The sequence below is a fragment of the Euleptes europaea genome, chromosome 6 (assembly GCF_029931775.1).
Source record: "Euleptes europaea isolate rEulEur1 chromosome 6, rEulEur1.hap1, whole genome shotgun sequence".
NCBI lineage: Eukaryota > Metazoa > Chordata > Lepidosauria > Squamata > Sphaerodactylidae > Euleptes > Euleptes europaea.
This window is the reverse complement of record NC_079317.1, coordinates 73,634,425-73,660,216: the sequence shown is the minus strand read 5'-3', so window position 1 is coordinate 73,660,216 and position 25,792 is coordinate 73,634,425. Positions and strand designations below refer to the sequence as shown.

General features: G+C 45.1%; 1 protein-coding gene across 1 annotated transcript in view; it reads right to left on the bottom strand.

The window, feature by feature from the left end:
* SLC17A6 (solute carrier family 17 member 6) overlaps nucleotides 1-25,792 on the bottom strand; it is a 63,553-nt gene that overhangs the window by 30,939 nt on the left and 6,822 nt on the right. The window contains 1 exon segment of the mRNA XM_056851318.1: nucleotides 25,249-25,367. Coding sequence (XP_056707296.1) covers nucleotides 25,249-25,367 — 119 coding nt within the window.

Below are 25,792 nucleotides of genomic sequence, written 5' to 3'. Positions count from 1 at the left end.
GAAAGAAGGGGGATTGGCGTGTGGGGGAAGAAAGAGAAAGTAGGGGGTTGAATGGGAGGGAGAGAGAAAGAGAAAGAAGGAGTATTGGCTTGGGAGGAGAGATAAGAGGGGAAAGGAAGTATTTGCTTGGAGGAGACAGAGAAAGATAGAGAAGGGGTCATTGACTTGGGGGGACAGAAAGAGAAAGAAGGGGGCATTGGCTGGGGATAGAGAAAGAGAGAAGGGAGGACTGGCGGGGGGGAAGAGAAAGAGAAAGAAATTGATGATGCAGGGGACAGAAAGAGAAAGAGACAGTGATGGAGTAGGGGGCAGAAAGAGTGCCATGCATGGCGGAAAGAGTAAGACGAGGTGGCAAGATGGAGAAAGGGTGAGAGGTGGATACGTCGTGGGAGAGGGGAGGAAACAAAGGTGGGAGGAATGCCCCTTCCCCGCAAATTTCTCACAGTTCCCCACTTTTCTATATACTAATAGCAAAGTCAGCCAAATCTGAGGATACTTAAATCTAGAGTACTGGAGTGGTGAATGGGCAAGACAGATCTTTCAACAAACCAGTGCAAATGGGCCCAGCTCAGTTGGCACCATGCAATTGGGCCATACTTTCCCTGAGGAGAGGCTACTGGGGGAGGGAAGGAAAGCTGAAAGTGGGGGAGCAGATAAAAATAGGTTGTCTAGTGGGTGGAAAGGAGTGATGGAAGCAGAAAAGGTGAGAGGCTATGGGGGCTTTCAGGAAAGGGAAAGAGAATGTGAGGGAGGGGGAAATGAGATGATGATCCCATGATCTTGTGGGTCCCCTACTTGGCATTATCTACTTCTTATTGTCCCTGGAGCTTAGTTATTCACTTTTCCTGCCATCCTTCATTTTATGCAGTACCATTGCTGGGTTTATCATCACACTAGCAGTATCTAGAGATGGCTGAAAGAACAGTGAGTGGTCGGTACCTCCTTTCTCATACTTTCTAATGCTCCTGTGGCAAGGCCTTTGCTAAATGTAGATCCTCATCCCTGGTGGATGGAGAACTGCTTCCCTGCTTCCCAGTAAGTGTGTCCATTCACGGATTCTTACGGTTCCCTATTTGCTAAAAATCACCAGAACAGACACACAGCTGAAAGGCCACCGCTTTTATTTATTTGTTTGTTTGTTTGCAACATTTATCTCCTGCCTTTCTGCCCAGTCAGTTGCTCAATGAGGTCTGATAGTATCATAGGATGATAAGCTTGTAACGTTTTTGTTCCCGTCAGGCTGTTGTGTCCGAAAGCTGTATGACGCGCAGATGTTAATAGGTGAAGCTGTACTTATCACTTGCATCTCCATTTGCTTTGCACTCTGGAAAGCACTTAGGTGCCCTTCTTGAGCAGAAAGATGAAGCTCTATAAAGGAGTAGCTGGTTTCCAGGTGGTCACTGTTGCTGTTGTAGACCAAAGTCTGCATGACTCTGGAGGGTGGAGAACCCTTGTCTGTGTGAAGTGGCCGCCTGTCTGCCTGTGAAGGGACAAGAGAAATACGGATGTGGTTATGAGTTATGGATAGCAGCTGCAACTGGTATTGTAAGTACTCTTCAGAGCTTAGTGAAGCATGAGGCTATAATCTAGGTTATCCTCCATTCTTTATGCCCTAGCCAAGGTGCCCAATCTGCCAGCCCGATATTTGTTCGAGAAGACATTTGTTGAGGTAGATAATGTAGTTATCAAGGGAATACTCACCTACAGGAAGTTGTATCTGAATGGAGTCTGCAGTTCTTATCTGTTCAGCTCCAAGTATCTTAGTTCACATACTGAATGGGAAAAAAAATACACATTTCATTGGATCCAGCAGTATATCAATGGAAGGTGCTGACAGTCATGGATCTTTGCCCTGTTCCCTCCCTTCCAGTAGTTCTGTCCAGCCCCGGGTAAATTGATTCTTGGGGTTAGAGGACTCATATGGATTAATAGCCAGACAGGATGGGGGGCTGCAGTCTAGCGAGGCAAAGAAATTAAACCGCCCTTTCTGCCTCTTCTTTCAGTGAAACTTTTGTGGCCCTCTCTTATACGCCCAGGGAAACGCTGATCGCCACTTTGGGGCCAGGAAGTGATTTCCCTCCAGGCCAGATTGGCCAGGGATTCTGGAGAGTTTTTGTGTAGGGGGAAGGTGGTTGTGAATTTCCTGCATTGTGGGGGTTGGGCTAGATGACCCTGGTGGTCCCTTCATACTCTATGATTCTATGAAGTATGCTGATGGAAGAGGGAGGCAACGGTTATTTCACCCCTTCCCCCTCTTCAGTACAGACCCCTGACCCACATTAGTCTATGTGAAGCCTACTGTCCTGGGAATCAACTTTCCTGAAGTTGGGAAAGACTAATGGGGGAAAGAAATTTTGGGTCTTTGGGATCAGTGATCTTTCCACCCAAGGACTGGTGGATCCAAACCATTAGTTTTGGCCGGTAGTGGCGATGGGTAGAGTGGGGTGCCTGATTATTATCAATAAAGTTGATTGTGCTCCCCAATTTCATTCACTGATGTATGGTGAGAATTTACCTGTGTCTGTTGCCCTCAGGCCATCTTTTCTTTGACTGCACACTTGCCCTATCTCCACTATATGGGGGACATTGCTTCCGCACATTGAATGAGGACAGTAAACAGTTTCCCTTTTGGCAGAGAGGTAATGGAAGAGAAGGAATGGGTGCTTTCATACCCACCTCTTCCCTTGTGGGGATGGTTGCAGGGATGGTTGTTCGAGAAAGTGAAGGTTTCATTCTTTGAGACATGGTCCCCCACTCCCTAACTTACCTGTGTGGGACAGTTTCTTCCTGTACTCCTAGTAGAGTTGAGATTCCTTGTGGGTATTTGGGCCTTTGGCTGGGTGCCTGTGGAGGTTCTGAGAAGTATCGTTCATCTTTCCTTCATTTCTTTTTTCATCCTGCTGGAAGCTGAGAGCTTCTTTGGTTCTTGTAGGTTATCCGGGCTGTGTAACCGTGGTCTAGGTATTTTCTTTCCTGACGTTTCGCCCGCAGCTGTGGCAGGCATCTTCAGAGGAGTAACACTGAAGGACAGTGTCTCTCAGTGTCAAGTGTGTAGGAAGAGTAATATATAGTCAGAAGGGGGTTGGGTTTGAGCTGAGTCATTGTCCTGCAAAGTATTAAAGGTAATGTGCAAATCATTGTCCTGTCCTAATGAGGGTGTGGTATGTTAATGTGGAACCATTGTATCCTGAAGTGATCTGTTAACATGTGGAATCCAAGGCTAATCTGCATGGCTACTGTGGACTGTAGTCTTTGTTAGTCTGGAGGTTTTCAGGACAGGAAGCCAAGCCTTATTCATTCTTAAACTCTCTTCATTTCTGTTAAAGTTGTGCTGATGTTTATGAATTTCAATGGCTTCTCTGTGCAATCTGACAAAATAGTTGGTAGAATTGTCCAGTATTTCAGTGTCTTGGAATAAGACCCTGTGTCCTGTTTGGGTCCTGTTTGGAAGCTGAGAGCTTCTGTTTGTGAAAAATTCTCCCTTTCTGAAATCTGCCCATTACCAAAATTATCATCACCAACAACCTCACATAGGGACAGAATGATATATTCACATGCTGCATACCTTAATATCTGAGGTGTGTATACTCTGACTGAGGTTTACATGGCTGCTGTTTGGCCATGATTGGCTGCAGAATTTGTTGGAATCTTCCATAGTGGCTGTTGGCTGGAGAAGAAGCAAGGAAAGCATTCATCTGGGACTCGCCAATGATTCCAGTGGAAGTGTTTTAACTTACACTATCACATTTGCAAGTGTAACATTGTAGTACTGCTGAAGCCTGGTTTGACTCCCAGTGAGCAGAGGATTTTGACCATCTCATTGTCCCCAACTACAAATAGTTTTCATATATGCTTATGGCTTAAGCGTCTCATGATATCACCCCCACCCCCCAGAACTGCATTGTGCTCAACTGGTAGAGGGGTATGTGTGCAGAAATGATCCCCTCTCAAATCATGTGGTTGAAACTTGTGGATAATATCACTCTGTTTATGTGGTATCGTTTATTTATTTGCTTGTTTGTTTACTGTATTTATATTCTGCCCTTCTCACTGAGACTCAAGACAGATGTTGATGCAATCAATAGGATGAGACACCTAATAAGCAATGTACTAGGACTAGGATTACAGAAATCTGAAACGAAGCATAAAGTATTAGACATGCTATGTTAAACAATGCCGAAAATGATATTATATTAGTAGAAAATAATTTAGTGAGAGCAGGATAATATACAGCAGACAGATACCACTCCATAGTACCTTGCCCTTTAAAAAGCACCATTCTGAACCATTCTGTTATAGTATAGCCCCTATTACTATTATAAACACGCCCTCCTGAACATAGTTCTGCAGAATGACAGAAGTGTTGGGACCTTCCTGATCTCCTTGGGCAGGACATTCCACAAGGTGGGAGACACAACAAAGAATGCACATGTACAGGCAATTGTTGGTCTTGCCCATTTAGCAGGTGGCAACCACAGAAGACCTTGATCAATAGGGTTGCCAGCTCCAGGTTAGAAAATACCAGGAGATTTTGGGGGTGGAGCCTGAGGAGGGTGGGGTTTGGGGAGGGGAGGGACTTGAACAGATCTCTGTTACCTGGAGATCAATTGTAATAGCAGGAGATCTCTAGCCACCACCTGGAGGCTGGCAACCCTAGCTGTTATGGCAGAGCATAGGATGAAAGGTAGTTCTGGAGATGTGAGAGTCCAAGGCTATGAAGGGCTTTGTTTGTGATAGCCAGTACCTTGAATTGAATTAATGAACTGATGGACCACCAATGGATCGACTGCAGAATTAGAGCCATATGCATGAACTGCCTAGCTCCCAATAATAACCCAACTGCAGCATTCTGTACCAACTGGAGACTCTGAATTGACTTCAAAGGAAGACCCATGTAGATTGCATTACAATAGTCTAGCACTGATGTTACCAAAGCATGGATCCAGGTGGCTAGATCATCTGAGTTAAGGTAAAGGACCATGTTTCTCTTTCTTTCTTTCTTTCTTTCTTTCTTTCTTTCTTTCTTTCTTTCTTTCTTTCTTTCTTTCTTTCTTTCTTTCTTTCTTTCTTTCTTTCTTTCTTTTTGCAGCAGCACAATTAACTTGCTTGCAGTAATGCTAGAGCTAGTATAACCCCTAAGTGCTTGAGTGAGTCAGTAAGGGTAACCCAAACCCCATAAAAAGGGGGAGAATACAATTTCCTTCAAGACCTCAGCCTTCCCAGCCATCATTACCTCCAACTTGTCAGGATGCAGTTTCAGTTTCTTCAGTCTTAGCCATTAAACCACAGTTGTCAGGCAGTGGCTCAAGACCTCTATCACCAAGGGATTTGGATAGAGAGATATAGAATTACAAGTGATTTCTCCTAAGGCCTTACATAAATATTGAATAGCAAGGGGGATAGGACTGTGCCCTCACACAGGACAAGTCCCACATTGATCACAGCTGGTTTCCAGTAGCAATCTTTTGAGACTGGCCTATAAGGAACAGTCCAAAGCACATCCCCTGATACCACTTCTGCCACCAAACATCTCAACAGATGGCATGGTCTCATTTAGATTTAGACTGAGATGTAGATGGGGAAAAGATCTGAAATATGAAATTCCAGAAGAAAAATTGAAATTTGTTTTTACAGTTTATCTTTTTCTATTTCTCTCACATTCTGAGTAAATTTAATAAAGATGCTATATCAATGGCACTCGACACCATACAAAATAGCAAACCGTTATTTTAAAAATCTTATGACATATGTTGGTATTACAAACTACCAAATGCAGACTATTTGCATATGCAGTAGAGATGCAGACGGGCCAAAAAATACTGATTATCGGTTGTAGTCACTAAGAAATGTGGATTAGATACGAATTTTCCCTATTCCTCTGAGGTCATCTTCTTAAATTATATACCCATGTTTCCAAAAGTGTTTCGAACGACGATCTTTCATATGATGACAGCAGCTTGAATTACCTTCACGAGATATTGAAAGTCAGATAATATCCCACCAACAAATATAAAGAAACCTTTTTTGTAATCAAATTGACATTCTTTAAAAAGAGGGAAGGATATCTGTCAACTGAACAGTCCGGCAAACCTTTTTTTTCCAAGAGTTGCTCAGTTGATGTATTTAAGTGGAGTATGAAGATTTCAGTCAAATGTTATTTCAAATATTTATGTTAATTTATTATGTAAATAAAGTTCTTTTTTTTATAAAGATGGCATGGTCTGCTATATCAAAGGCTTCAGATAAATTAGGTAGGAGCAACAAAGAAGCATGGCCTTTGTTTACATTTAGATGAAGATAATCAGCTATGTCTACCAGTGCCACCTTCATCCCATAGCTAGCGTGAAACCAAACTGAAAAGGGTTCAGAGCTGATGAGTTATCCCAAAATACCTGGAGTTGGTCTGCAACTGCTTTCTCAATGCTTGAATGCTTTTATAAGCTTTTGTTTTTAGAAGTATTGTATAAACAAAAGAGCAGTGGTGGCAATTTGCATAAATTAAATTTTGAGAAATTGAAGACACATTTATGCACAGCACCAGTACGCTTATTACCCAAGGTGTCATAGTTAATTTTTTCTAGAAGAGAGCATCAAATGAGATCTTTCTACTTGCATGCAACTACAAGCCAATTAATAACACTGCAAATAAAAAAAAACCCTCTATTTTATATTCAGTTGCTGCGTTAAGAATATGAAGGGATATATGATATTGCTGGTCTTCTGTTAATAAAACCTGAATTGTGACTTGTAACTGAACACTGAACACTGAACTGAACACTATGGGGATTTTCTCCCCAACATCTTTCTCATAAGTTTCCTCTGTGGACTTCGATTTACAGTGCTGTTACACCCTTCTAAGTCTGCTGAAGTCAATAGCCTTAGAAGGGTGTAACTCTGCTCAGGATTGCACTGTCCAAATATTTTATAAATATTATCTGAATATACTCAAATACTTGCAATATGTTTACCAGACATATTTATCTGTGCTTTCTGTGTGATAATATTTTATATTTTATATTTGCATACTGATTTTTGATAGTATTTTATAGCTGGCATGCAATAATATTTAAAGTTTGACAGCATTTGATAGAAAATATGCAGTGGTATTAAATATTTGACCATTGATAGCTTATGAAATGTCATTATGTCTGTCAAAATATATTATGAAGAGGAGGAGGAAGAAGAAGAAGATGAGGAGGTACCAACATTTATAGCATTAAAATTGCACATATTTTATTAAAATGTCACATTCAAAAATATATATAAACATTAATGGTAAAACTGGAAAGGTAGGTGAATTTTGAATAGTTTTGAATGTTCAGTTCAGTTGTAACTCAGGACCATTCTGCTATTACTTTTTATAAAGCATTTATTTCAAAGTTTACATTTCAAGTTTGATACGCATGCCATTTAATGATTATATAGCACACCTACACACGACACTGGAAATTTGTGATTGAATCCCCAGATGTGTGATTTGTCTGTAAAATGCAGCTGTGGGTAGGGAACCCAATATGGATTAAGTCATTTTGGGACCCTACCTGTCATCTGCTGAGGTATGATCTAGAAACAGATTCACAATAAAGGGACTGTAGGTTGATGGGATGAACAGGAGTTCATTCCAGTGACAGGAAGTTAGGCTTAGATTAATAGGGTTGCAGGGTCCCTCTTTACCACCAGCTGGAGGTTTTTGGGGTTGAGCCCAAGGAGGGCAGGGTTTGGAGAGGGGAGGGACTTCAGTGCCATAGAGTCCAATTGCCAAAGCAGCCATTTTCTCCAGAGGAACTGGATTCTATCACCTGGAGATCAGTTGTCATAGCAGGAGATCTCCAGCTAGTACCTGGAGGTTGGCAGCCCTATAGATTAATGAGGGAAGGGGAGCTTTGTCAAAGAAAAAGTGTGTTTTGAAGAGGGATTTGAAAGACATGAGAGAGATCATATCACTCTGGGGTTCCTGTATGCAGTTCCAGGTATTCAGGTTGGCAAGGCAGAACGGCCTGACAGCTTTGTGGGTAGCTGAGGGATTTGGAGCTAGCGATAGGAGAACAGAAGTAGGGGTGTTGGAAAAAAAAATTCGGTATAGTTCGGATTCAACCGAATTCGGCCTGTCTGGATTTGGGATATGCCGAAGTCCGAACTCCCCCGCTTCGGGTCCGTGCAATTCGGCACGAATTCAAAGTTCGGCCTAATAAAGCCATTAAAAACACAACCGAGCCTTTCCACGGCTCCAGGGGGGGCATTTTGGGGGGTAGAGGTTCCAAACTTTCAGCGGAGCTTCAAAGGACCCTTCTTGCAAGACCCCCCAAGTTTTGTAAAGATTGGGTATGGGGGGGCCTGAGATATGGGCCCCGAAAGGGGTCCCCCCACCCTTAATGTGCATCTCTGAGCAGAGCTTGCCACCCATGCACAAAGCTCCCAGCCCCAACAAACAGCTGAGAGCAAGGGCGGGGCAGGTGCTAAGAAGTTTGCAAAGCAACACAACTGCAAAGCAACACAACTGCAAAGCAACACCTGACACCTGGGAGTTTGCAAACCATGGAAAGGGACAGAGGCAGCTAGCTATGCAAAATGAGCAGGAGGGGTGGAATTTCCCCTTTTGCATGGGACTCGGGACCAGGCAAATGCATTCTTTAAGTCATCATTTGAAAACCAGTTTTGAGCAAGCATCAAAATAGACCTAACAGATCTTATGAATGAGGGAAAACCTGAGGACACACAACTGAAGCCCCCCCTCAAACCAGGGAGAGAGAGACTCGAGGGGGCACACACACCCCAGGCAGAATGGGCGAAAGCCCCCTTTGGCTTCCCCCCCTCACCCACAGAAACTGCTCCCTCCCCCCACACACACACACAGGAGAAAAATTATAGATTAAAGCCCCCAAAGGGGTCTTACTGTGGCTGTCTTCTGTTCCATCAGGAGGGGCTGGGAGGACTGGGTAATCCAATATGATTCTATTTAAGCACGGGAGGTTTGCCTTGGATTTGCCGCTCTGGAGATGCATACAGGATCGGCTGATCCATTCATCCCAATAGGGAAAAGGGGAAAGCCCATATCTCGGGACCCCCTGACCCAATGTTTACAAAACTTGGAGGGTCTCTTAAGAAGGCTCGTCTGAAGCTATGCTGAATGTTTGGGGGCTGCACCCCCATAAATGCACCCCCTGCAGCCATGGAAAGAGAAAAGGGGGAGCCCATATTTCTGCCCCCACTGAACCCATCTTTACAAAACTTGGGGGGTCTCTTAAGAAGGCTCGTCTGAAGCGATGCTGAAAGTTTGGGGGCTGCATCCCCAAAAAAGCACCCCCTGCAGCCACGGAAATGGAAAAGGGGGAGGGAAAAGGGGTGGAGCCCGTATCTCGGGAATCCCTGACCCAATGTTTACAAAACTTGGGGGGTCTCTTAAGAAGGCTCGTCTGAAGCTTCGCAGAAAGTTTGGGGTCTCTACCCCCAAAAATGCGCCCCTGCAGCCATGGAAAGAAGCGAATGTGCACAAGCACCCCCCATGAGGATTTCTCTCACTCTCTCTCTCTCTCCCTGGCCGGGCCGCGCAGCAGCTGATTCCTCCAATACTCAATCCTGACTGATTGGCCAGAAGAAGACCCAGCTTGGCCATTGATTGGCCGGGGGAGGAGAATGCTGCTTACTGACGGTTATGCTGCTTACTGACGCCCTGAATTTATTCGTGAACTCCCGAACTCGCTGAATTCGGCTCCCCCATTTTCCCGAACTAAAAATTCCCGAATCAGGGGAAATTCGGCTGTTTTTCGGTTTGGGACAAACCGAATCGACAGCCCTAAACAGAAGGTGATGTGAAAACAGAGAAAAGTAAGGGGACAAGATGAGGATAAAAAGTTTGTGATGGGTCCAGAACCCGAAAGGTAAACCAGTGTAGGCTTTTCAGGAGGACAACTGAGCAAGGATAATTATTTAGAGAGGATAAGTATTTAGGCAACAAAGTGTTGGGTCAAGAAGGAGGAGTGGGGGAAAGCCTGGAGTCTGTGCTTGTATCATGGGGTGGAAGGCAATGTTGTCAATAGATATGGTTAACATACAAAGAGGGGAAGCCGAGTTGGAAGGTGTGCCAAGCCCGGCACTTCGGGCGGAGAGCGCCGGCCGGCCTCTCCGCAGGGGGAGGAAGGAGGGGAAACAGAGAGAAGGCAGAGAGAGAGGGAAAGACCGCAGGAGAAGTCAAATGGAGAGGAAGACAAGGTTTGGGGAGACAGAGGGAAGATAGACAATAAGGCAGGAGGGAAACAGAGAGTTAAAGGGGAGATAGATCTAGGGCAGGCAGGTGTGATAAAACAACACCTCAGGCGGTGAAGAAAGGAAAGCAGGTTAATTGGTGGGTGGGGCAGGTTCTAGGGGGGGAAGCTTAAGAGAGGTTTAGGTTTGCTGGCCGAGGAGGAGACGGGCATAGGAGACGACCACAAGAAGCTGGGTGGTCGCCTTCCAAGGAAGCCACGAGTGCCAAGAGGGACGAGCGGTCTCTAAACTCGGAAGTCTGAGGCGAAGCAAACAGGCTAAGAAGAGGGGTTGCGAGCCAGGGCACTGGAGAGGGAGCGGAGTAGGGAGGAGAGAAGGCAAGTAGAAAGAAGGGAAAAGGGGACGCCGACACGGATCAGTCTACAGGACGACAGGTGAGACCTGACAGAAGGGAAGATCAGAAGTTCAATGTGGGTTGATGAGACATTACCTATTATATGTTCATTTAGTGGTTTTATTGGTATATGCTTATGGATTATTATTATTATTTATTTATTTTATTAGATTTATAACCCACTCTCTTTCCCGGCTGAGATTTATGTTGCAAGACACCCTGAATGTAGTTTTATAGAGAGGCAGGATATGAGTGTTTTAAACAAATATTTATGATTCAACAACAGCTAATCCATACATTTTGAATTTCAGAACATAGGCATAATTTTAATTCTTATGGACAAAAAGAAGCATTATTAGACGTGTAAAACCTAGGAAGCTCTGGAAGCATTCATTTCGACATGGCAAATAAAATCCTGCAGTATTGTCAAAGCTCTGCACTGCTCACATTGCTGAGAGTATGAAATAAAACTAATTAATTCAGAATGTCTTTTTTATGTTATAATCACACTGTGTGCAATTAATAAACAAAATCCTGTATTTCATCTTTGTCTTCGTAGCACATAAGTATGCATAGGGCAAACATTCTTTTTTTGCACAATATATGTAGGCAGAATGAAACGTACAATCATGGGTATGGGATCATAATGGCACACTTTACTCTATAACCTGCACATATTCATTAGGTATGCATAAGCCTGCACACATACAAATGTATACAGGGGACTTTCTCTATGGCCCTCTACATGGCATTAAGCATGTTGAAATCAATGTGTGTAGAGGAGTAGTGGACATGAACACGCTGGCCCCACCCCCACCTATATCCAATTGCTGGCTTAAGAGCATAGAGCCTATGAATGTAGAAGTGTCTGTGCATAAGCTCCATCCTTAAGACTGGAAACCATGATTTTCTGAATATTTCAGATTTGCTGACTCCCAAGATCAGAATTTCTGGGGGTGCACATGGGTTGCCGCAGGAAGGAGGAGAAGTTCCATTTGATGAGGTCAACAGATCATTGGATACCTGCCATTTTGTTTATTTACAGTACTTTCAACAACCCTTTGAAGACGCAGCCATGTAAGGACCAAAACAGCATGTAATCAAGACACGAGTGGAAATGGCAGCCCCAGTAGGGTTGTCAACCACCAGGTACTATCTGGAGATCTCCTGCTATTACAACTAATCTCCAGCCGACAGAGATCAGTTCCCCTGGAGAAAATGGCCGCTTTGGCAACTGGTGGTGAAGAGGGACCAGGCAACCCCACTGTGAAGGACAACAGACGTGTGGTACAACTAACAATGAACTTCTGCCGTTCATTTCTTCTTCTTTAAACTACACTCCCTTCCTACCCCATGATTTCAATCAGTGAGTTGTTTCAGCCATCATTCTTTTTCATATTTGACAAAAGCAGTAAGCGTTGCATGAAACTATCATATCTATAACAAAATCGTTTCTCACATAAATGTTTAATTCCATGATAACGATGTGCAAATCAGACATCTGGGCTTTCAAAACAAGATAGGTTTGGCATCAGTAACCCTAATTAAGACGTGAAACGGAAAGGTCAGAAGGCTATCAGAACTGCATAGATGGTTCTCCAGGCACACAATGGATTACAAGGCTAAAGCCTTCTCAAATATCATCCACTCTGACAGGAGCAACTATGACAGCAATGTTCAAGCCTGCACCTTAAGAGCAGACAAATGAGATTTATACTGCTTTATACTACCATCAGTGTCCCAATCTTTGAATTATGTCTGATTTTATTAGGTAACACGGAAATATGATACTAATGAAACTTTGTGTGAATTTGACGCCAGTTAATGTTCTAAATAACACAGAAAAATAGGACGGTGGTCTCCTTTTGTTCCTTTCCATTATCCCTTAGAAGCTCCATGATCCATTGATCTTGAGCTGCGTAATTTGAAATCTAATGTTTGAGGGATATAAGGACTGAAATAAATCTTGCCACTGACAATGTAACCTTGAGATCCCTGTCGCTTAATTAAAAAATAGTATTATGTCAGACACAGAGGCATTAGATTTATATATTAAAAGGGGAGGGATATAACATGATCTACTTTTGTTCCTTCATTTTTAGCCTGCCCTTCCTGTGAGGAGCTCAGAGAGGTTTATATGATTCTTTCCCCCCTCCTTATCCACACACAATAGGTTAGCCCAGACAGTGATTGGCCTAAAGTAACCTAGTTGGGTGGCTGTAGAAGGATTTGAATGCAGGTCTCCCTCAATCTTGTGTGATATTTAAATCAGTTCAGAAGCAGTCCCTTAATGGGATAGCACCTCTTTGAGAAAGTGGGCATCTAGCGATGATAATAAGCATCATACTTTTAGGACTGGCCCCTGATTGAAGAAAGAACAGTTGATTCATTGTACGAGTGTCGATCAGTTAATTGATTGAATTGTATAAATTTGCATATAAATAAAACTAGCAGGTTCGATGGAAAATATACTTTGTTTCTAGATGAGCAATGCACTTAACTTAGCAAATGACATCTTAGAAAGAGGAATTTCCTCCAAGGAGAAGGAAACACCTCATCTCAGATGGCCCCTGTTGCCTGTGGTGTTCATCCGTAATTCTTTTTAAAATAACATTTCTATATTCAGAATCTGCTCCCTGATTATATGGCAGCACCTTTTTAACTATTCAAAATATTGTGAATTAGTTCATCTGATTAGAGAATTTGAACTTCATAGAATGATTTATGGCACTACAACCCTAGGCACATTCCAGAGATGTTCAAGGGTATCTACTAGGTGATTGGGAAGTAATGTACATTAGTAAGGTGCTCAAAACAATCCTGCACAGATGGTGCAAAAGATAGCCAGTAAGGTTCATGGATATAGTATCAGGCTACAGAAATCTGGATTCAAATCCCCTTAGTCTTACTGTGTGAGACCTTAAACCAGGTTGTTCATCAGCTCTTCATCCTTTTCTTCCTTGGGGGTGCACTGTGGGGATCCGTGTATGTTGCCCTAAGGTTTTAGGAGAAATTGTAATGAGCAAAGGCTTTTTGGTTCGGTTTTTTACCCTTCCCCTAGTTAGATTTATCAGTGGATTATATCCTGGTGTGGGTTATATCCTGGTGAGACTGATATTACTCAGAATCAATCTATCTATCTATCTATCTATCTATCTATCTATCTATCTATCTATCTATCTATCTTGAAGCTACTCTGTACATTATGTAACATTTATTTATTAAGCATGCTTTTTACCCCACTTTTTTCAAGTTTAGGGTACCATACGTTATTCAATGCCCCTCAGTTTTATCCTCGCAACGACCCTGTGAGGTAGGATAGGCTGAGTGAGAGTGATTGGCCCAAAGTCACCTAGCAAATTTCCGTGGCAGACAACCTGGACCTCCCAGATCCTACTCCAATACACTAACAACTATACCACACTGGCTTTCATGGATTTTACTAACATTTGGGTTCATACTTGAAATTCCTCAGAAATGTTGCTACTCAATCTTACTGAAAATTAAATGGGCTTTGTTGTGTATGTATCTAGCAGGGTAGTAAGCAAGGGGAGACTTAGGAGCTTGAGTTCCGCACGAAGGATCCTAAACCCTGCTCGCCCTATTGGCTAAGCAAACGGATCCTATTGGACCTAAGCCAGCATGTCCCATTGGTCACCAAGAGGGTATTCCCCCCCCATCACGGATTGGGGGGGAGTGGCCGCAGGCGGCCAGGGGGGCATATAAGCAGGGCACGTTCAGTGTGTAAGTTAGTTCTGTGCTGAGAACAAATAAAGTTGTGTTGTTGAACTCCATCTCTGATCTCGTGAATCCTTCCCACGCGGACTTAACAGGCTTGATATAATTTTTGTAGGTACGTTTACCGGCACCTGCAACACATATTTCTCTAGACATTATTACATTCAGTATTCTGCACCTTGCTTTGGATTTCTGCATTAGACCATTGCCACAAGTCTAAGGAGTGCACACCAAACGTAATTTATCCAAAAGAGAAGATGCTGAAATACTATGTTGTATAGGGTTGCCAACCTCCAGGTACTAGCTGGAGATCTCCTGCTATTACCACTATCTCCAGCCGATAGAGATCGGTCCACCTGGAGAAAATGGCCGCTTTGGCAATTGGACTCTATGACATTGAAGTCCCTCCCCAAACCCTGCCCTCCTCAGGCTCCACCCCAAAAATCTTTCACCGGTGGCGAAGAGGGACCTGGAAACCCTAATGATGTATGCAAATAACAGAAATAAGTTGCACAATGTTTGCTGGGGGTGGGGGGAGACTTTACCTTCATGCAAAATTTACACTGAAAGCTATAGAAAGCCTCATGTTATGGGTTTAGGAAAATTTAATCAAATGAAAGTGGATTGTATGCTACCAGTTTCTCACTGAGGATTTCCCTGAAAGGGAAGAAGCTGGGTGTACTAAATCATACCCTTGTGACTGTACAGCCAGCAGCCTTTTGTTCATATTTTCTGCCCTTAGAGAATTCATGATGATGTCACAAATGCCCTCTTCCAATAGCAGATCTCTCTGCCCTTGTGGGAAAAGAGAGGTTTCTAGACTCTGTTGGCAAAGGAAACCCAGTTCCATTTTTAGATGCAACACAGGGAGATGTTGTTTTGTTCAAACTGTGTGCAGTACAAAAGGGTTGTTGGCAGAAATGACAATATCATAGCCTTCTTATATCTTTTCTTATTGGTAGGAACTGAGCCACATTGTGTATTTTCACACTGGTAGCAAACTGGGATTGAAATATTTAAATGAATAATAATGTTAGTATTGTCAAGATTAAGCCCAGGTTCCAATAATTGCATCCTGAACACCTTGCATGGTCATATACCCTAAAAATACCAATCTTATTTTCAAGCAAGGTGATTAAGGATGGGATAGTTGGTGTGACATAAAATATCCTATAATCACTGGATTCAAATGCTGCTGGGAGTACTAAATATTTTTATGTACTTCTGTAGCTCAATCATTGTACAAGATGATGCCCCAGTTTTGAGCATGTATAGCTGAAAGTAAGCCCCAGTGATTTTTTAAATTACTTGTTGAAAGTGATGGTCACAGGGGAGTCCAGTCTGTCCTGTTGAAACCAAAGCCTGGACAATGACCCTGAATGACCCAACGTTGCACAGCTGTTTGTTCAACCTGTTCAACACAGAACCCAGCAGTGGCAAGACCAAAACTCTATAGAAATCCATGCCCGGGATTACATAATGCAGTATTTCCCCAGATAATTTCTTCTAACAGTTTTGTCTATCTTTGGTTAGTAATAGTAAGAAATACAAAATGTATGCCATAATGGTCTTCACATTCATATGCAATTATTCTTTGTTAATTTTGATGACCATTTAGAAATGTGTGCCTCAACCAGGGAAGATCTGTGCTTTGCATATCTTCTTCTGCAGCTCCATAATCAAGCAAAACTGAACATTTTAAATGTAAAAGATTACATCTTCATCTTGGGGGGCTCCTATTTATTTTGATGAAAGTTGCTTCCAAATAAAAGCATTCAGGATGGCAGCATCACATAGTCCCACTGAATTTAGTGAAACCTACTTTTTTGGAGTGCTCTTAGAACTGAGTAATGTCTAGTTTCTTGCCATTGGTATGATCAAATCAACAAATAAAAATCCAAATAACATACTGCTAAGGTGTGACTGTGAATGATAGCAGATTTTTACAAGTGAAACTTCAGTTGAGTTTTGCATTTGAGCATAAAATTTGTTCTGACATTGGTGCGCATTCACTTTCTGCCCATAACGAACTTAATAAGTGACCCATTAAAAAAAAAAAACATTCTAAATCTCATGTTGCATGTCCCAGACAAATGGTTCACTGCATTGCTCCTCTAACCTCCCTATTGAAAAACCACAGACATGCCGTTCTCCTCTCCCCTTCTCTTGAAGTCAATGGAGCCACTGATACACACAAGAGATATATGTCTGCATGAGCTACCGGGGGCATCCTTTTTTGTGGCAGGAAGTGCCTTCAAATCACATGACTTGCTTCCAGTCATGTATTTATGGTGGGGTGTAATCAGACTCAGTATTAAAAACAAGGCTATATAAAATATAAAACCACATATCTGTATCCACTCTACTACTGACTATTATGATGTTTGGACCTCTTAACTCATCATCACAGAAATAAAACCATCACTACCTCTCCATATATGGCTACTGTCTCCTTTTCCTCCTCATTGCCCCTTTACATACTTTCTAATGACTAGATCTGATTTGTTAGAGGACTTTGGTATTGTGTGCCTAATAGCAGCTCATTAATGTCCAGATGGGCGTGATTGACTTATTGATTAATCACAGATTAAAACTCTGCATGGGGGCTTATTGTTGAGTTTTGAGAATCTGGATGGGGGACATGGGCATCTAGAGAGGGGCAAATCCAAGGCAAAACCTCCCGTGCTTAAAGGAGGTCTTGGAGCCACCGGATGAAAGGACGCCTCCCCTTCCCCACACAGTCCGCCTCCTGGCGTTTGCAAGGGGGCCACCGCCCTCCGCCCTGATTGCAGGGCTTTCTAATAGACACCAGGCGCAATTTTGGCGCCTCTCGTTTGGCGGAAAGCACAGGGCCGGGGGTGGGCGGAAGCGGGGAGACCACGCCAGGAAAGGCTGGTGGCATCGTCGGCGCCTTTCAAGAGCCAGCTAACACGAGCTGGGCTCCATAAAAGCATAATCATTGTTTTCCGTTTAAGGTTAGACGGAACGGGGTTGTGATCAGGGTTCTCTGGTGAGGGCCTGAATGAAGCGTTCTCTGGAGACTTCCTTCCCTTGCTCTGGTGTAAAGAGATGTCACTGTAGGGAAAACCGCTGCAATTAGAGCTTAAAGCCCCGATTACCATCGAGAGCCTTTTTACAGGTTCGGCCATTTCTTGCCGCCTTCCTACAACCCAGCGGCCTCCAGTCCAGTGTTTGAAATCCCGCTGCCCTGCCAAGGGCATCTTCCCCTTGAGCGCCCAGGTGAGACATTGATGCATGGGAGGTTTTGCCTTGGATTTGTTGCTCTCTAGGTGCACATTTTCCCCATCCAAATTCTCAAAACTCAACAATAACAGTGCATTCCTTAGGAGAGTTACTCCAGTCTAAGCCCATTCATTTCAATGGACTTAGACTGGAGTAACTCTACTTAGGAATGCACTGTAAGCCCCCTTGTAGAGTTTTGAGAATTTGGAGGGGAAAAATGTACATCTAGAGAGCAGCAAATCCAAGGCAAAACTTCCCATGCATAAATGGCCATATAATGCAGAAGATCCGCATATTCCAGCTACCACGGGATGCATAATGAAAGTATGGAACTGATTTGCATCGACCTGACATAGTGATGGCCACTAGTTTGTGTGTGTTAAGTTCCATCAAGCAGAGGCAGATCTACCATGAAGCAAATGATGCTTAAGCTTCAGGGCCCCTAACCCCAGAGGGGGCCCCTGAAGCAGCTTTTTTTAATGAGTGAATTTCTCAACAAAATTGATGGAGTTTTTTAGCGACAGAATAATAAGCCGATGGGTTAAAGTACTTAATATTGACTTTAGAATATGCTCTAATACCCATTTCATATGGCCTGAAAATATCTTTGCAATTGGTCAAATTTCACAGTTTTCTTGGGGGCTTGCAGCGCTCGAACCCCCAGCTGTAAGGGCTCCCTGAGCTCCCCAGAATCTATTCATAGCCTACATTTTGGCAGGTGGATCCTTGAATCCTTTATTGGTGCACAGCTTAATAGTTCTATAGTTTTATTTCATCACTGTATGGCCCATTTTCAAGGACCCACCACCCTGTCTTCCACCATTTGGGCCTCAAGGTCCTTGCAAGGGCAGCAAGGCCCTTAGGACCTTGCTGGATGTTGCCCTATTGTTGCTGGTTACAAAGGCGCCCCCATAACAGTTCAAGCTTCAGGGCCCCAAAAATGTAGGTCCGCCACTGCCATCAAGTCGTTTCCAACTCACGGTGACCCTATGAATCAATGTCCTCCAAAGTGTCCTATCCTTAACAGCCTTGCTCAGATCTTGTAAATTGAGGGCTGTGGCTTCCTTTATAGAGTCAATCCATCTCTTGTTGGGTCTTCTTCTTTTCCTGCCACTAGTTTACACAGCTTCAAAAAAATACCTCTTAGGGAGGAAAAGGCCCAAGGTACCTATGAATTATCATGCTTACAATGGAAACTCCATAGGCAATATCTTTGCTGGAGGCAGGTTGTAGGCTAGGGGCTGTGACCTCTCCACCTGCTTGTCAGTCTTCTTGAACCTTCTAGTTGGTCACCATAGGAAACAGAATTGCGGATTCTAGGGCCTGCTCTTAGAATCATAGAGTTGGAAGGGACCTCCAGGGTCATCTAGTCCAACCCCCTGCACAATGCAGGAAATTCACAACTACCTCCCCCCACACCCACAGTGACCCCTACTCCATGTCCAGAAGATAGCCAAGATGCCCTCCCTCTCATCATCTGCTTAAGGTCGTAGAATCTTCTTACCTTCCTTCAATTCAGCTTTGTTGTTGTGGTTGTTAAATACAAATAAATGGAAAAACTCATTCAGGTATATGAAGTAGGAAGGGGGAAATCCCTTCTGGAGAAAACAGAATAATATTTCTTACTCAGACTTGGTTGTTTAGAGTGGGGGTACCCACCACTCACATTTAGGGTTGCCAGGTCCCTCTTCACCACCTGCGGGAGGTTTTTTGGGTAGAGCCTGAGGAGGGCGGGGTTCGGGGAGGGACTTCAATGCCATAGAGTCCAATTGCTAAAGCGGCCATTGTCTCCAGGTGAACTGATCTCTATCTGCTGGAGCTCAGTTGTAATAGCAGAAGATCTCCAGCTAGTACCTGGAGGTTGGCAACCGTATTCATACTCGAGGTGTCTTCATCTGTAGTTTCAGTCTAGTCATTTGGATTGGGGGAAGGGTGCTGCCGCGAGGAAATCCCTTCAAGAGGAAACCTGATTGTTCCATCCCTGACCAGGAGGGGGCGTCATTTCCTCCCCTCTGTACTGGACGCTAAAGGTGGGCCAGTCAGACGGCAGAGTCTCTGCGTGAGGTGTGGATACAGGGTTGGTGAATGCATCCCCAGGGGTGCGTATGAAAGCAACATGTAGATCAACTACCTTCCTTGCTCTTAACGTTGGTGGGTGCTGTAAGCAACTAAATAATCATCAATAATGATGATAATCTGCTACTTCCATTTATGCTGCATTATGAAGGCTACAGTGGAGAATTTGACGTTTATTTTCTTTTCACAGCCTCATGGTGAGAGACTTTTATTGTCCCATCTATAGAGCGAGGATTTTACTGCCAGTGCTCAAGAACAGCGGGTCTCTATTTCTCCAGCTTGCTCCTCTCTCCTTTCCCATTCCAAAATAGTAGCTTAATCCCCCTCGCCCTCACACACACACAATCACAATTCCCAATTTGCACTTCCACCACTGCAGACCCAGAACCAATTAAACAGGAAGCCTGGCCTACAGACGCTGAATTATTCCCATTGAGCTCGACGGGAACTAAGCTGCAATCTTCTGTTCCGGTTCATGACATATTGGACACAGTGGGACTTACTTCAGATTGAACATGCATAGGATCGTGCTATCTGCTTGCTTTAAAAGGATATGTGCGATCCAATTTAAATGATGTGTGAACCTGGCACCAAATTTGGGATGTCAAGTGCGGCTGGAGGAATTAGCGTTAAGGATATGCTTGAGTGGCTGTATCCACGTGGCATATTGCGCTATTGGAATCCAGCAGGAGGCGACCAACTACTGTGGAGCAATATATAAGGATTGTGGATGCTACCTTTCTCTCCTGCTGCGATGTGCAAGCATCACATGTGGTTTCTGCCTCTTTCTGCCATCCTCACAAAGTACCCTGGGTTATGTCCCTTCCCTAGGGTTGCCAGGTCCCTCTTCGCTACCAGTGAGAGGTGTTTGGGGTGGAGCCTGAGGAGGGCGCGGTTTGGGGAGGGACCTCAATGCCACAGAGTCCATTGGCGAAAGCGGCCATTTTCTCTAGGTGAACTGATCTCTATCTACTAGAGATCAGTTGTAATAGCAGGAGATCTCCAGCTAGTACCTGGAGGTTAACAACAAAAATAAGGCAGCAAGCAGGCTCTTATATCTAACTAAACACTAATATTAAACACACAATCAAATCCTATATATACCATATACAAAAGTGAAGGTGGAGTACCTGGAAGTTGGCAACCCTACCCTTCCCATTTAAATGGATACACTTTGGAGGTACCTGTAAGGTTGCCAGGTGCCTCTGTCTTCGCCACTGGTGGGAGGCATTTGGGGCAGAGCCTGAGGAGGGTAGGGTTTGGGGAGGGGAGAGACTTCAATGCCATAGAGTCCAATTGCCAAAGAGGCCATTTTCTCCAGGTGAACTGAACTCTATCGGCTGGAGATCAATTGTAATAGCAGGATATCTCCAGCTAGTACCTGGAGGTTGGCAACCCTAGGTACCTGGGAGGAGGTCATTGACTGGATTTACCCAAGGGAAATTAAGACAGAAATGGGGAGGGGGGGAGTCCTGCATGCTTGCTTTAACATTCCTGGGAGGGTGCCCCGCCCACCTATCTGAAACAGATCCTGCTGAATTAGAGACTGCAGGTGGGATGGGAGATGTTATAAAAGGAAAAGGTCCCCTGTGCAAGCACCGGGTGATTCCTGACCCATGGGGTGACTTCACATCCCGACGTTCACTAGGTAGACTTTGTTTAAGGGGTGGTTTGCCAGTGCCTCCCCCAGTCATCTACACTTTACCCCCAGCAAACTGAATACTCTTTTTACTGACCTTGGGAGGCTGAGTTAACCTTGAGCCAGCTACCTGCAACCTACTTCCGTCGGTAAATGGGGTGACTTCACATCCCGACGTTCACTAGGTAGACTTTGTTTAAGGGGTGGTTTGCCAGTGCCTCCCCCAGTCATCTACACTTTACCCCCAGCAAACTAAATACTCTTTTTACTGACCTTGGGAGGCTGAGTTAACCTTGAGCCAGCTACCTGCAACCTACTTCCGTCGGGATCGAACTCAGGTCCTGAGCAGAGCTTGGCCGGCAGTAGGGCAGCTTACCACTCTGCGCCACAGGGCTCCTAATATATGTTGTTATGTGTGTGTAAAGTGCCTTCAAGTCGCAGCCGACTTATGGCGACCCCTTTTGAGGTTTTCATGGCAAGAGACTAGCAGAGGTGGTTTTCTCCAGTGCCTTCCTCTGCACAGCAACCCTGGTATTCCTGGGTGGCCTCCCATCCAAATACTAACCAGGCAGGGCTGACCCTGCTTAGCTTCTGAGCTCAGGCTAGCCTGGGCCGTCCAGGTCAGGGCATATGTTGTTATAGCAACATATAAAAAGAAATAACCTTGAAGCGGGGGGCTCTGGAGGAAATGGGAGGGCGAACAGCCCTCGAATCCGCTGACAACCGGGCGGCTACGGTTCCTGGCTGCTTTCCCTTGAATGGAGCTGCTGGCTGTCGAGGGGCTTGGGCGAGGCGACTTTGTTCTTCCGCGCTCGCCGCTCTCCAGTCGCCTGCGGAGTGCTGCAACCTCCCACCTGCGCCCAGCTCGGCTCTGCTCTCCAAAGCGGCCCCGGGACCCTTTTTTTCCCCCGGCCCCTCCGAGCGGCTGAGCGCGGCTCTGAACGCCTGGCGCCCTCGGAAAGCTCCGAGGATCTAATTAACAGGTAGAATCACCCCCTGGGTGCCGGCAACCTCCTCGCCAGACGCCATAGAAACGAAGCCTTCAGACCCCGCGCCATCTGCACTTCCTTTTCATTGTGCAAAGCTCTTGGAGAAACCAATCCCCCCCTTCCCATTCCTCCCGCTTCATACAGAGGGCACCCCATTCAGTCGACTCGGATCCATTAATAGCCACCTTTCATCTCAGTCCTCTTTGTTAAGAAAGGAGAAAAATAATTAATCATAACGTGGTCAACTCCGAATCAATCCTTTAAAGAAAACCCTACTGGAAAAACCTGACCAGAATGGGAGGGGGGGGTTCCACTTTATTTATTTATTTACTTCTTTATTTATCTCATTTATGCATGGGAGGTTTTGCCTTGGATTTGCTGCACTGTGCATGCACGTTTTCCCCATCCCAATTCTCAAAACTCTGCATGGGGGCTTATTGTTGCGTTCTGCGAATTTAGATAGGGGAAAATGTGCATCTAGAGAGCAGCAAATCCAAGGCAAAACCTCCCATGCATAAATGGCCACTGTATACAGCCCGCAGGAACTGAGCTTCATCCCAACAGGCCGGCTAGAATGATTTTGCTGTCAAGCGAATGCATGCATGCCCTCCCATTCAGAAGGCATGTCCAATCAACGGGCCGCTGGTGTTTTCACCCGGGCTTCCTCCATGAAAAGCATCCTGATATTTGAATAATCATGTAATTAAGACTAAAGAATTGCAGAGCGATAAGAGGATTATGTTTTGATAAAGATGGTGTAGATTTGACCTAAGGGTGGCCTATCATGATGTTGTTGTTGCTAATTTAGCAGTAGAAATAGCTTTAGCAGCATTGGGCAACACGATAGTTGGGGAAGATGAAATGTTTGGGGATGGGCTGTGGCTCAGAGGTAGAGCATCTGCTTGGCATGCAGAAGGTCACAGTTTCAATCCCCGGCATCTCCACTTAAAGGGACTAGGCAAGGAGGTGATGTGAAAGACTCCTGCCTGATACCCTGGAGAGCCGCTGCCGGTTTGAGTGGACAATACTGACTTTGGTGGACGAAGGGTCGGATTCAGTATAAGACAGCTTCATGTGTTCGTGTGTTCATGTGACTCTCCTAGGTGGACTTTGATGGGTTTTGTCTGAGACGTTTAAAAGGGAAAAAACAGTCAAAAGGAAGTCTAATTTCAAATTCAACTGACGCCCAATGTCTCGTGTTGAGAAGGGGATGCGAGGGGGGGTCGCTTTCCTTGAAAAGTAGACTTTCAGTGCAAAACTAAACAGTCCCACCCTTCAATTGGCGGTTTAGAAGGGTGTGATGTGGAGTGGACTCGGTTTAGGATCGAACTGTCAGATTCCAACAGTGCAGTCCTAAAGTGCATCTGCTTGGCATGCAGAAGGTCACAGGTTCAATCCCCTGCATCTCCAGTTAAAGGGACTAGGCAAGTAGGTGACGTGAAAGACCCCTGCCTGAGACCCTGGAGAGCCACTGCCGGTCTGAGTAGACAATACTGACTTGGATGGACCAAGGGTCTGATTCGGTAGAAGGCAGCTTCATGCGTTCATGTGTTAAATAGAGCTACACCCTTCTAAGCCCTTTGACTTCAATAGGTGTAGAAGGATGCGACTCCTTTAAATTTGGAGGGCGGAAGAGTCTAGCCCGAATTTCAGGAACGGTAGTCGAAGTAGCCTCTGGAGCTGTCAGCCGGAGGTGCCTTCTGCTCGACTGCGAAAAGTCTCTTCTGTGTAAATATATAACCCAAACTTTATGTGGCGCCAACTGCAAAGGCTGGCTGGTAAAGCCCAAATGGCATGATCTGTGCGTAAACCGCCCATTCGCTGCCGATGCGATTCGCACTGTTGCGAAGCTTGCAAGCCAAAGCCTCCCATGCATGTTTACTCGGAAATAAGTGGCATTGCCGTGGTCAGTGGGGCTCCCTGCCCGGGAAGGAGTCCTAGGATCACAACCCCCGCCCCCAGGGTCTGTGTGCCTGATCTGGCCATTCCCCGCCCTCCGAGGCCAAGGACTCTAGGGCCATTGATGCAGGGTCAGTTTTGAAGCTCCCTCAAAGCTTGTTTTTAAATGCAACCTTTAAAATGGATATTCACGGTCCCGATGCAAAAGGAGAAATTCAACCCACACACACTCGCCTGCTCCTTGTTTGCATAGCCATTAGCAATCGCCGGTTGCACAGCTAAGGCGCAGCTGTGATTTTGCACGTTTCCTTGAGGGGATTCTTCGCGGCGGCGGCGCAAACGCAAAAGGTCGCGTTACAGTAAGGCGAAGCAGGTATGCGCCGGCTTCGCAGTCGCTTCCTGAACGACGATTCACGCGTGGCCATTTATGCCTGGGAGGTTTCGCCTTGGATTTGCCGCTCTCTAGATGAACCTTTTCCCCATCCGAATTCTCAGAACTCAAAAATAAGCCCCCATGCCGAGTTTTGAGAGTTTGGGTGGGGGAAATGTGCATCTAGAGAGCAACAAGTCCAAGGCAAAACCTCCCATGTATAACGTGAAAAACTCAGGAAAAAAATATGCGGGGCCATTCAGCCATGGCCATTTATGCATTGGAGGTTTTGCCTTGGATTTGCCGATCTCTAGATGCTCATTTTCCCATCCGAATTCTCAAAACTCTGCATGAGGGCTTCTTTTTGGGTTTTGAGAATTTGGATGGGGAAAAGGTGCATCTAGAGAGCGGCAAATCCAAGGCAAAACCTCCCATGCATAAATGGCCAAGCTAGCGTTGCTGCTCGAGCGCTGCTCTGATCCAAACGCGGATACAGCAACCAGCTGTCCTGCTAGGAAAGGAGCCCTGAGCCAACCGCAGCAGGTTGCGTGGCTCTGCTCCCGCTCTTGTTACGTCTGCTCTCGCTGCAGACTGTTTAGAAACACGAGCCCGTCCCCAAAACACGCAGCAGCGAGGATTTCCCCGCTTTGTTGACTGGCGTCTCGCACGCCTAGGAGAGAGATTAGGTTGCCGTTACCTGTTCGCCGCCAGACGGGATGCAATATATCCCCCGGGGATCTGCGTGATTATGTAGCCCCAGAAAAAGGAGCCGTGGATCATGCCGACCGTCTCTGGATCCCAGTTAAACTTCGCTTTCTTGGAAAAGGGGGGGAGAGAGAGAGAAGAAAAAGAAGGGGGGTTGTCAAACAGGGAGGATCAAAGCACTTTTAAAGAGCAGGCGAAAGGCCACGGGGAGTAGAGTTCAGGGCTGACCTATCTCGATCCAATCGATACCCCCCCCCCCCCCCTTTAAAGCGATAGATCGGCTGCCGCAGAAATCAAGCACAACTGGGGATGGTGGAAATGGTGCTAAGGGCTGGGTGGGTAACCAGTGCTTTCTGAATGGCTGTTTACTTAAAAATAAAAAAGAATAATGAATGGGTCTGAACGGGTGGGTGGACTCCATTAGCCCTGACGGCAGAGGCGGGAGGCTTAGCTCTGTTGCCCACGCCCAGTCTCGACTTGCACCATTTATGCATGGGAGGTTTTGCTTTGGATTTGCCGCTATCTAGATGCACATT